The sequence below is a fragment of the Drosophila rhopaloa genome, unplaced genomic scaffold, assembly GCF_018152115.1.
Source record: "Drosophila rhopaloa isolate 14029-0021.01 unplaced genomic scaffold, ASM1815211v1 contig_163, whole genome shotgun sequence".
Lineage (NCBI taxonomy): Eukaryota > Metazoa > Arthropoda > Insecta > Diptera > Drosophilidae > Drosophila > Drosophila rhopaloa.
This window is the reverse complement of record NW_025335043.1, coordinates 13,539,601-13,551,438: the sequence shown is the minus strand read 5'-3', so window position 1 is coordinate 13,551,438 and position 11,838 is coordinate 13,539,601. Positions and strand designations below refer to the sequence as shown.

The window sequence follows — 11,838 nt, the reverse complement described above, 5'->3', positions numbered from 1 at the left end:
TCTTATAAATCAAAGTAAATAAAAAACGCAGGACTGTGGAAAAATGCACTAGAAAATAAACAGAGGCACTGGCTTTTCGTTTCCTTGAAGTTTTTGTTGATTGACGCACTTTTGACGGTTCCACAATTCCACACAGCCAAGCATTCTCTGCTTTTTTTCACTAAAAAGAAAACTGAAAATACACACACGCACACGGGTCGTATGAGCAATAAATTATACACAAGTTGTGGAAAAGGGGCGGAGGGGGTGGCTAGTTTAGACCACTCGGCTGGGCTTTTGTTTCGGAAATAAAAAACAGGCACAAGAAATATGATGTTTTGCAATGTTGCTCTGGAGTCAGCCGGAAAACGAGGAAAACCGAGGAAAAGAGGAAAACGAATCAAAAGAATGAAATTTCATGGCAGGCAGGAGGCAAGCGGCACAAGTCGTAAGAAAAGCGTTTTCATTTCATTTGGCAAAAATGTTTATACAAAACCAATTTTACAATTTTCGATTCAATTTCTGTTGCTGACATTTCACTTAAACGAAAACCTTAAAGGCGCAATTCATTGCGCCTCCTTTGTACATGAAAAGGGGGTTTATGTTCCTGCCATTTCCCTGGGAGGATTGTAGCGAAATGCTGCGGCAAATGGGCGTGGCTAGATATAATAATACCCAGTCTCCAGGAATAAACCATGAAAAAGTTGTTATGCTTCTCTAATTTCCCTCAGCCACTTGGAAATCCATAAAATGGCGAGTGATAAACTAATATTCGCCGACAACATGTGCTGCCAAAGGCATCATAAATGTAAGCCACACATACATTTGCAGCCCTACAAAACCCCCTCCAAATCCTCCAATATTCCCAATGAAATGGCCGCCAAACCTCAAGGACAACAAAAGTTAAAAATTCGTTTATGGCGCACCATAAAATCGAATAAAAACAATTGGCACATCAAAATCCACACAGCAATACCCGAGATCTTCATTGCCATTTGGGTGGAATTCTGGGGTGGGTTTCCTTTTGGGGGTGGCCTGGAAAATGCGTGAGTACAATTGGAAAAATTCTGGCCATATGTTGCAGGCGGCAAAAAGATGGCAAAAGAAATGGCCCAAGTAAATAAAAACAATCAAAGTTGCTTTGCTGCCAGCAAGTCGAAGTGTGTGATGCACTACAAATATAATAATTTTAAGGTATTTCTGGAGTAATAGCTGAATTTGGAATGTAAAACACATTGAACACATTAAAAACAAAAACTTGTATTTCATAATCAAATACAAAAATAAATTTCCGAAAGAAAAATCAAAAGATTTTAAGACACTTTAAATTTATGATATTAAATTTGGAAACATAAAATGAATTAAATAAGAAGTACAAAATGTAAAATATTTTACTTATAATTTAATATCAGAAGTCATTATTTTTTGACCTTAGCCACAGGCTAAAAACTTTAAATTTTAATATAAAACAAATTACTATTCAAAAATGAACTACCCCCATTGAGAGCATCCCAAGAAGTCAAGTGAAATCCCGTCTTATGGTGGAATCCCTGTCGAATCTGGAGCGATTTGCTCGGCGTCAGCTGGTTGGCCACTTAGGCCCGTGATGGAATTGCTTATGAATTATACAAGAATATTAAAACGTGCCCGGAGAGCCACTTGCACTTGCCTTCGGTTCTTATGCCCGGGATATTTCAATTGCCTCCCTTTGGATTGGGGAGAAAACCAAGTCCCGGCTCTGATGGAAATTCTTTATTGGAAAAGTATGTGCCAAATGGTTATTGAAAGGAGATGGGGGCATATCCAAATCCAAATCCAGACTTTGGGACAAACAAATTGGGCGCTAAGTTGCCCGTTATGGGTTTTATGTGAGGGGTGGTCATAATTTGATTTGATTCCCTAGTCCAAAAGTTGCTGACCCTGATGATGATGATGATGGCATAATTGAGGCGCCCATTTGTGGTCGAAATAAACATTGATTTTATGCTTAATATTTGTACACGTTTATTGTTTATGGGTATATAATTTACAGGCAAAGCTTTTGAGTCGCTCTGTTAATTTTTAACTTAATCGAAGCATACATTTAGGCACAAGCTATTCACACGAAATGTTAAATTAGAGTTCATAATCCAAGCTTACAACTACAAGTTGGCATTCAGTCGGGCAAAGTGGCATATACAAAATCATTCACTCTTTGACTTTCACGCAAATACATACACTTTCATAATTCCAGCTTAAGTGTGTTGCAAAAATGGTTTAAAAGTATAACTCGAAATACTTTAGGAAAAACTTTAAGCCGAGTTTCTCGCCCTGGTTTTTGCACGTACTAAGCTTGGTCGGTTGTTGTCTTGGCTGTTTGAATGCTTTCCTCAGTGATAACGAGAAAACTGCGATATACTATCCTCATTTGGCGGTGCCACCAGCAAAATGGGCTGCAAATTCAAGCCAGTAATCCGTGGATTGGATTTCCTCGAACCCGCCAAACTAATGGCATCTGTGAGGTACGCATTGTTGATTTCACCTGCGCCAAATAAACAAGAAATAGATTATTAACTCAAGGGAAAATGGTATCGCACAACCCACCTTTGTAAAGCGAATTCTGATAAATCGGATCTGGCTGCAGGCGCACGTGCCTCGTGGCCAAGATAAACGCCAAAGTGGCCAAAACCACACCGTCTATGCAACCGATTATGGCCAATGGATAAGCCCATCGAATGCCGCACAATCCCAGCTCAAAGCGATTCGCTTCCGGGCCACAGATCTTACGGAAATCATCCGAATTCCAGCCAAAGGGAAACGCCGCACAGGCCACAATCATGCACAGAGCTGGAATAAATAAGAATAAATAAATAAAAATAAAAATAGATAAATAATAATAAATAAAAAAGAAACTATCACCAGAAAATTACACAAAAACATTTTGTATACACAAGAACGTGATGTTTTCGATATGGTTTACTATTGAAGCCAAAGAGATAGAGTGGGAGATAGGTCACCATACCTGATATAATTTGCATCCAACCGCAAAGGTGGAAAACACGCGTTGACTTCATAAACAGCAAGCAAACTAAGAAAAATATGGTCAGCAAGGCCAGCGCTATGGCACCCAGCATGAAGAATGTGGCCAACTGAAAGTAGGTAAACAATAATAGAAAATGGTCAAGTAAGCACATTTTGAAAAGCCATGTTTGGTTATTTAATGTTTACTTTTTTATTGAACGATAATTTAAGTCTAATTAGTTTGTGGTGTTTGTTAACTATGCTTAGTCTATATTTTAAAGAAGTTTTATATATATATTTGTATGTTATTACTAAGCTAAGTGAAGGAATTCTTTTGATAATGTTAAATAATGATATTTTTAGAAACATCACCACAGAAGTGGGTTTGAATATTATACAAATTAGAATGAAATGTACCTTGTATTATATTTTAAATATACCTTTTGTTATATTTTAAATAAATTTATGTAATGACTAACTAATAATGTAATATTATGAGCTATTTATTTAATTTCTTAATTGGGCTATTGTGTTTCTTCATTAAAAGGCTATTCACATTAAAAGACTATTTTATTATTGGGAGCTATTAAATAAACATAGATTTCTTCTGATGTCATATTAGATTTAAAAAGGTATTTTAGAATTGGGAAAAAAACTTTTTTGTCAATTTTGTATATTTAAGGTAATAATAATAAAGGTAATACAAATTATTAGTAAATTATCTTATGATTTTATATCTATTTAACTAACTAAAGAACTAATGTTGTGTTGTTAAACCAAAAGGTCAATCCCGCTGTTCTTTGAATATGAAACAGTTCGCTGTTATATTAATTTAATTTGTTAAATAATTGTCATTATATAAATAAATCATTTTCCAATAATTTAATTAAGTTTCATGCCCACTCACCTGAAATGAGAATGTGGGCACTTCGAAGATGGTCTCCCATCGTCGGCGGCAGTTGTCGAAGATCTCGTCCCGCTGGCACTGCTGCCACAATCCCAGACGACCGGCTCCATCGTTATCCGGATCCCCGATCCACTCTGCAGAGACATAAAAGAAAATACGGATCAAATGCTGATCTATTTCCAATAAATCGTGGCCCAGTCAACCCACCTGGCGTCACGAATGCCACGATTCCGATGATGGCATAGCAAATGGTGAAGATGGCCCATAAAACGCCGATCGCCTTGGAGTTGCGGATGTACTTGGAGGCGTACAGATGCGTGGTGTCCACGTACTCGATCTTCGTTCCCATTTTTTTAGAGAGTGGGGAATGCTTTGTTCACCTGTGAATGGATGGAATCGAGCATGGTTAAGTGGTTAAGTTTGGCGACCAACTTCGTGGGTATTAATTGGAAGATGGAACCAAAGCAACCAGGGCAACTCTAACAATTGCGTTTTTGTTGGTCATAAATCGGTTTGTGGGTACTTTTTATTTAAGCTGATTAAATTGGCCAGCTTTTGGTTTGATGACCTCGCGGAAGAGTAATGGGTTTATGTCAGGGAACTCTGATGCAAGAGTTGGCCAAATAATATCTCGCAAATAATAACTTTCCATCCATCTGCATGTGTCGTGTCCACTTAAAAACATTTTCAAATCATTAGACATGTTTTTTATGAGGTTTTCCCCTTCACTTCAATAAAAACACATTCGAATGCGAATGATAATCGCGAAAAAAAGAGAGAGAGAGAGATAGCTGGGGGCTATATTTTTGGTTTTGCTTATGTAAATCAGCAATTATTTGGCCAAAAACTAACGACTCTTTCCAATATTGCCTCATATCTGCCACTAATTCTATGTCAAAGGGAGAGAGCCATTATGCAAAATACGTGTGTCTTGACTGCCTAATTTTAGCCATGATTCATGGCCCAAACTGGCTTGCGATCAATAAACTTGTTTGCGATTCGCTCAAATTTTATTGAAAGCCAAGAAAAATGTGCTCGTAAAATGCAATTTCATTAGCTTTGTCTCTGACTTCCATCGAGATTTCCCAGCCTTGCCCAAGCTTAATTCATCATATTTACTTTTATGTTGAAACCGAGGAAACTGTAACACAAAAGTCTCTGCCCGTGAGAAGTCCAACAAAAGGAACTTGGTCAAGATTGGTTCATTAAGGTGAATTAAAGCCATGGCAAACAAAGAGAATAAGACTCAATTATGGGAGTTGGAAGCTAGAGTCCAAGGCAAAAGTGGAATCGATTAACACAACAATGCTAACAACAGAAGAGAGAGTCGGGTCCGAAGAACAAACAAACAAACAGGCAAACAGACAACAAGCCCAACCCAGTAACATAATGAAAACTTTCCTGCCGGCACGTGATAACTTGTCTCAAACAAATCGAATCGATGGAAAATCTTGTCCATGACTCATGAGTGGAGAGCCTGAAAAGCGAGTCTCGGGAAAATTACAGTGGACCAGACAGACAAACCGCAGACGTCTAATAACTTCCTTTATCTTCGCTGGAGTTTTCAGTGGTGTAATTCGTAATTTGCAGTTGGTTTTCAGTGTTTGTTGGGCGTGTAAAACTTAACTGCACTGCTGCTTTTTCGGGCTCGAACGTGACCAAAAAGAAAGTGACCAGCGGAGAGCCTTCCAACCGTTCGTATGACGCAGCAAAATCAGTGAATCTGGCCCGACTTGGGTTACATCCGCTCACCGGCCGGCGGTAGAGTATTCCGACTTTTTGGACCAAGTTTCACTTGCACAGCAAGAAATACGGGGGAAATATTCAAATATTCCTAAATGAATATCCACAAATCAATCAAGATCGGAGATCGAATAAGGTTGTTGGAGATCAAAATGATTTATAAGAAAACATTAAAACCTTTAAAAGGTAATAAACTAAGAATGAGAAGGGTTTTCCCTTCGATAACAAATATATAACATATACTTCATCTTAGATAGTAAATTTAATTTCAACCTTTACAATATTTAATTAAAATGTTTAATTCTAAAATGCATGATCATAGATAATAATTAAAAATGCTATTATACCATTTCTATTTTTGTAACATTAATTATCATTGCTTTTTTATAAGCTCAATAAGTATAGAAATATTGTATGTACCAATTTTTATAATAGTGCACTTTTAACATACATCATTTTGATTACCTCTTAGTACATTGTTAAGCTGATATGCTAAAAAGCAAATCAGCAGATTACTAAATATACTTTGTATCTTGTATTTTGTTATCAAATGAAATAAGACCAGCTTGACCCCCATATCAAAAGATCGTTTTGTTTCCTGTGCACTGCAATAAGTACAACAAAAAACCAGCCAAAATTAGCAGCTTTGGGTGAATTGCAATCTCAGCAATTACGGCGACTTTTGAGCTGAGACTGCACATACTCGTATGAGCGACGAAATAAGGTCAGTTGGGTAATGGCAATACCTTAAACGTGGCTAATGGCTATCTGAGAAATGCCACTGGAATTGCAGTGGCAGTTGCGAAAACTGCACTCCAAACTGAGAGCGGGACGGGCTTTCTTTTCTTTCCATTCCATTCCATTACCATTACCAACATTGGTCATTCCATCTCCCTGAGCCTCAGATGACTTTCTACTTTATAAACATAATTTTCACATTAGGCACAGACGACCGAGAGGTGAGTACCCCGTGTCTGGAGCGGCTTTTGACTTTGATATGGGGGTTCCCTCACCTCGCAAGACCCCAAAAAAAGCAAAAACACCGACCAATTGGCCGCACACTTGCAATTAATTTTCACATTTTCAGCTTTTCACCGGCTAAGCGGGGGAAAATCTCTCATTGTTCCGCTTGGCGATCAGGGCAGCACTCATATATGTAACTAGCTTGTTATGGTTTGTTTTGGCCAACAAAGTGGAACCTAAAACACGTTAAAGACGTTGGTGCTGCCAGGGGCTTGATTAACACGTTCGTAGTTTCTCAAAAAAGTTGCTAAATTTCAGACAACACCATTGGAAACTGGTTCCTACACTTCAGAATTATGCGGAAATGGCGTTTAAAGTGGCTCTTGTTCCATGTTTTTGTTTCGAATTTTTTCGCTTTTGCCATTTCTTTCGGGTTCCCCTTTTACAATGTATGTATATTTTTGGTGCTACGATCGTTTTGGCATATATTTCGTTCGGAACAGACGATTTCTTTTTTTCAACAACAAGGAGAACACGAAAACGGAACGGGATTGAAGACCAGGAGAACCGGCAAAACTTTTTCTGTTTTTATGTGGTCAGTTACTCAATGTATTGACAGCCTTTACAGCTGCCATCCATCTTGGGTGAAGTCCACTTTTTTCGAGAGTTTACTTTTTGCGAAAGTTGGTGGCTTCCACACACACGGCCCCTTTGAAGCGTCTCCAATCCAAGCCAATTCAATTCAATCCCATCCAAAGCTGGTCCGCTCACTCATTCACTCGCTTGTGGGCCTCTGGTATGTGTCTCTGTTTTTCTACGTTTTTTATTAGATCACGATTTGGATGTTAGCAAACATTCGCGCATACCAAGAGCCAGCACGATGAACGGGGCCCAACATCCAACTACAATGGGGGTCTATACATAATAGTAACTCACACCGGGATTCTTCACTCCACTTGGGCCTACGAAAGTCAGGAGCGGCTAAAGGTTCTTTTGGGCGCTTTAAGTGCTTTTAAAAGGGTCCTGAAGAACTGACTTTAAACTCTACATATGTTCTAATATGAAGAAGTTCCACAATACCCTTAATATACTTTTTTGATCTGAGGAGCCAATTGAAATACTGTTAGAATGGAAGCTAATACGAAATAACAAATAATAATACACAAAATTACAAATAATATTTAAAAACATCCCAAGCTTAAATAAAATATAAAATACGTTTACAGAAGTAAAAATAAAGAACTACAATTTCAATGGGTTACTTTTAATTCCTAGTATTTTGGGTACAAAGTATTAACTAAAAAAAAAGTGAACCTTTATTGCCTTTTAACTCTAATATTCTACATATTTTTCCAAACTAAAGAATTGAAAACAAAACAATGCTCTTTAAATATTTATCCTCCAAGCTTCGGCAATAAATTTCCCTTTTTTTTGCTGTTTTCCAAGCGCCCTATTTCCATGCCCTTCGCCACGAAGGCCGCCACCGCGCAGCCGCAGAAGTTTCAGTCGAGATGCTCGTTTGCCTCAAAAAAAAGTATAAAAACAAAACCAAACAGAAAAACAAAAAAACTGTGCCTCTTTCTGGTTTTTCACGTTACTCGGGCGCGCATTTTGTGCCGCTGCAGCAGCAGTTGTTGTTGCAGTTGCAGTTGCAGCAGTGGTTGTTGCTGTTGCAGTTTCAATACGCACATCTTCACATTGCCAAGTTATATGGGTATGTGTGTCTAGCACACAGAAAAAAACCCTATTTCAGTATATTTAAGATCAAATTTTCGTAAACGTCTTAAATATGTTCGATCAATAAAACTAAGACTAGTTCCAAAATATAAAATATTTAAATTAAATTTAAATTGATCCTCAAAACTAATTTTCCAAGTGTAAACATTCATGTGAATGTGTTGCTGCACTTTGCAATATTGTTGCTGTTGTAAATGATGTTGCATATACATATATTTATTTTTTGTAGGTTTTCACGTTTTTATGTTGCTTGAACTTTGTTGTTTCAGTTGTTATTGTTGTAACTGCGATATAGTTGTTGTTTATGGCTGGCTTTATAGTCGTTTTCCGACTTTTTAAATGGCAAAAACGGTGCGCAGTTTTGTCGGCTGACATTTACTTTTGCCGTTAAGATCGAATTTAATTTGAGGATTTGCAAACTCTTGCTTTTCCATGCGATATTTTGCTTACGTTTATCAAGAACAGGTTTCGGTTTTAACTGGACTTAGGTGTTGATTATTGTTGTTGTTTTAATTTATTACTATTGTTCGCGAGTTTGCATTAATTATTGAAAAAATCGCGGGCAGAGAATTCGATCCGCTTCTTCGGAAGAAACAGCTTAAACTGAACCGTCGCGTTCGGCGCTGAAAAACGAACTGAATATTTCTTGGCATTGGAAGTCTAAGATACAGTCACATAGATACTCACATTCACCTGGTCTTACCTGTCGCTCACCTGTGTGTGTGACTGGGAGAAAGAGAGGAAGAGATAGAGAGTCCAGGTGAGAGTTCCCGATCTTGGCTCGCCTTTGATAAGTGCAGCGAAAATTGTTGGCATTTCTTTTCAATCATTTTGCCCGATAAATAATGCAGCAATGAGTGTCTTTCCCTCGAAGAATTGCTGAGATTTCTCCACTTATCGTTTAGATAATGAGATCTAGAGAAAGAGCCAGGGAAACGGAGAAAATTCGGGGGAGGTTTTTCACTGCTACCTGCAGGATGTTTGCCGAATTCCCGGGAATGTTTTCTTTGTGCAAGAAAATGCCAAGGCAAATATTGAATCTGGGAATACCTAGCCAGCAATGTGTTGAAAATTAGGCTCAGAAATTAACGTAGAATAAAAGGAACAAAGAAAATTTAAAGAACCCAAATTGAAAGATATGAAATAGATATATTAAATATCTACTTCAAGACTGTAGATCATTTCAGTATTTAAATTACTATCGTACTTACTATGTAAAGCCTTAAAAAGGGTTTAAAAAATATTTAAGAATATAAAAACTACACGGAGTATATTGCATTAAGTATCTCATAGTATACATTAGTACTTAAACATACCTATTTTAAGTCAGAAATGTTATTCCTTTTTAAACACACACCATTTAAGCCAATATAATTATATTTATATGAAATTATTTTAGTAGCTTTTACTTGGAGTTAATTTGTTAATAATCCAAATTAAATTTAAACACTTCAAAAACTAATTTTAACTTATAACTAAACAAAATGTTTGATTAAACTCTATGAAACGAAACTTTTCTATGAATATTTGTAAATAACCTTCAGACATGATTCTAAAAAACCAACAAATTTCCATATCCACCTAAATTTCAAATCGACCGCCCAGCGAACTCAACTCCAACATTCATCGCATAAAGTATCTCACATCTGTAGCAACCACCTTCCCCGATAGCAGCTGACTTATCAGCTGTTCCCTTGAATCAATCCGCAGTTGGGCACGCACTCACGTAGCTCTAAAATCTGAAAACCTCTGTAAAAATTCCCTTTAACTTAAGTTGACTGAAAGCAACAAAAAAAAACCGAAAGAAAGATGAGCCCAATCAGTGCGGAAGACAAACTGAACTACGTGAAGTCAAAGATTGGAGAGTATCCAAACTTCCCGAAGGAGGGCATTCTATTTCGGTGGGTTATCATTGCGCGAGACTATCTAAATGGGCGCAACTATGGTTTTTATTTGTTTGCACATTATGACCTCTTATCAGCTTGTCAATAATGTAGAACCCTCCGTTTTCATGTAAAACATCAGCGACATTTTTGGAGCCCTCACCGATGCTAAGGCCTGTGTTTATCTGAGGGATCTGCTCGTAGATCACATCCGGGAAAGTGTTCCCGAGGCGGAGATTATCGTGGGACTGGACTCGCGGGGTTTCCTCTTCAATCTCCTCATAGCCACTGAGTTGGGTATAGGATGTGCCCCGATCCGAAAGAAAGGAAAGCTGGCCGGTGACGTGGTTTCCGTGGAGTACAAGCTGGAATATGGAAGTGTAAGTACCAATTAATTGAAGCACCAGACTCGAACAATAACAAAAAAATAAAAAGAGCTTCGTGATTTGGAATAAATAATACCTAATTACATTTTTAAGCTATATGGATTTGTTAAAGTTCAAGTTACAGGTGTAGTTTCTATTGTGTCCACATTATCATCTCAATATTTACTCTTTTATTTTAGGACACGTTCGAGCTGCAAAAATCCGCCGTCCAGCCTGGTCAGAAAGTCGTAATCGTAGATGATCTACTAGCCACAGGTGGTTCCTTAAAAGCTGCCTCCGAATTAATCCGCAAAGTAGGTGGCATTGTCGTGGAAAGTCTGGTAGTTATAGAACTTGTTGGCCTGGAGGGTAGAAAAAAGCTGGATGGAAAAGTACATTCCCTCATCAAATACTAAGAACAAATCAAGTTGTGACTAAGACCTTCCACATTTGCATTTACATATTACCTCTCATTGGGGCTTTTCAATAAGCGAATTTGTAAAACAACTTTTAAATGTTAACATTTTATGAAAAAGAACGCTATTTTTGTAATGGAATATATTTGGAATTGATAACAGAAGCTTTTAATCTATCAATTGTACTTGTAAGTTAGGTCATTCAACTTGGAGCTGATAAGATTGATTAAAAAAGGGAAATTTAACATGTGCTTTTTGTTTGGCCCTTAAAACCAAATTTATATATAAGCTGATAAACTTATTTTTAAATCTCAAGTGGAATTTGGGCTTGTATTTAAAATGAAAAATTTTGTACCGCATGCTATTTTTAAATACATTTCGAACATACATTTTGATAATTTTATGCTATTTTTGTTTTTTTGTTGTTAACTTTATCATGCCAATAGTGATTTGATTTGAAACCCCGGAAAATATGCTATAAAAAATGCGAGTGAAAGTAGCGAATAATTTTTCAAAACATACTTTTACAGGCGATTTCAACTATCAACACATCGTATTTTTATTTTTATAGCAAATGTCATGATGTACTACAATCAAACTTCCATAACTTAAAATTTAGTAAGTAAAATCTATTGATTTCCGGTTTTAAAAAAGATACTTTTATTCTTAACAAATTTTTGAATACATTTTTTAAAAACGAATACTATCTATCTAATTTAAGCCCCAAAACTTTGAGTTCCCCCCACGAAACCGTGGCCGCAAACCTTTTGCATGCCGCTCTCTCACTGCGCACTTTCTGCACTCTCTCTGCTTTCTCTCTCTTGCATGTTTGCTCTCATTGCTCT

At 37.2% G+C, this 11,838-nt stretch overlaps 2 protein-coding genes across 2 annotated transcripts; one reads left to right on the top strand and one right to left on the bottom strand.

Annotated features, from left to right (window-relative positions):
- Positions 1 to 1,958: 1,958 nt before the first annotated feature.
- On the bottom strand, positions 1,959 to 8,947 carry LOC108040008 (LHFPL tetraspan subfamily member 3 protein). The gene is made up of 6 exons (XM_017117237.2): positions 8,780 to 8,947; positions 4,094 to 4,266; positions 3,887 to 4,020; positions 2,981 to 3,107; positions 2,563 to 2,805; positions 1,959 to 2,500 (listed from the first exon to the last, which is right to left on the bottom strand). Exons 2-6 carry the CDS (start codon positions 4,233 to 4,235, stop codon positions 2,349 to 2,351), a joined length of 798 nt encoding a protein of 265 aa, XP_016972726.1. The 5' UTR covers positions 4,236 to 4,266; positions 8,780 to 8,947; the 3' UTR covers positions 1,959 to 2,348.
- Positions 8,948 to 10,010: 1,063 nt separating this feature from the next.
- Positions 10,011 to 11,238, top strand: LOC108039923 (adenine phosphoribosyltransferase). The gene is made up of 3 exons (XM_017117100.2): positions 10,011 to 10,230; positions 10,355 to 10,592; positions 10,778 to 11,238. Exons 1-3 carry the CDS (start codon positions 10,139 to 10,141, stop codon positions 10,991 to 10,993), a joined length of 546 nt encoding a protein of 181 aa, XP_016972589.1. The 5' UTR covers positions 10,011 to 10,138; the 3' UTR covers positions 10,994 to 11,238.
- Positions 11,239 to 11,838: the final 600 nt, after the last annotated feature.

What these genes read in the sequence shown, in the direction of transcription:
- LOC108040008 (XM_017117237.2), bottom strand. Translation starts at nt 4,235, where the DNA reads ATGGGAACGAAGATCGAGTACGTGGACACCACGCATCTGTACGCCTCC. An exon ending in CGTGGCATTCGTGACGCCAG is followed by an intron (nt 4,021 to 4,093) that starts GTGGGTTGACTG and finishes ATGTCTCTGCAG; the next exon opens with AGTGGATCGGGGATCCGGAT. An exon ending in TGCCCACATTCTCATTTCAG is followed by an intron (nt 3,108 to 3,886) that starts GTGAGTGGGCAT and finishes ACCTACTTTCAG; the next exon opens with TTGGCCACATTCTTCATGCT.
- LOC108039923 (XM_017117100.2), top strand. Translation starts at nt 10,139, where the DNA reads ATGAGCCCAATCAGTGCGGAAGACAAACTGAACTACGTGAAGTCAAAG. An exon ending in AAGGAGGGCATTCTATTTCG is followed by an intron (nt 10,231 to 10,354) that starts GTGGGTTATCAT and finishes GTAAAACATCAG; the next exon opens with CGACATTTTTGGAGCCCTCA. An exon ending in ACAAGCTGGAATATGGAAGT is followed by an intron (nt 10,593 to 10,777) that starts GTAAGTACCAAT and finishes CTTTTATTTTAG; the next exon opens with GACACGTTCGAGCTGCAAAA.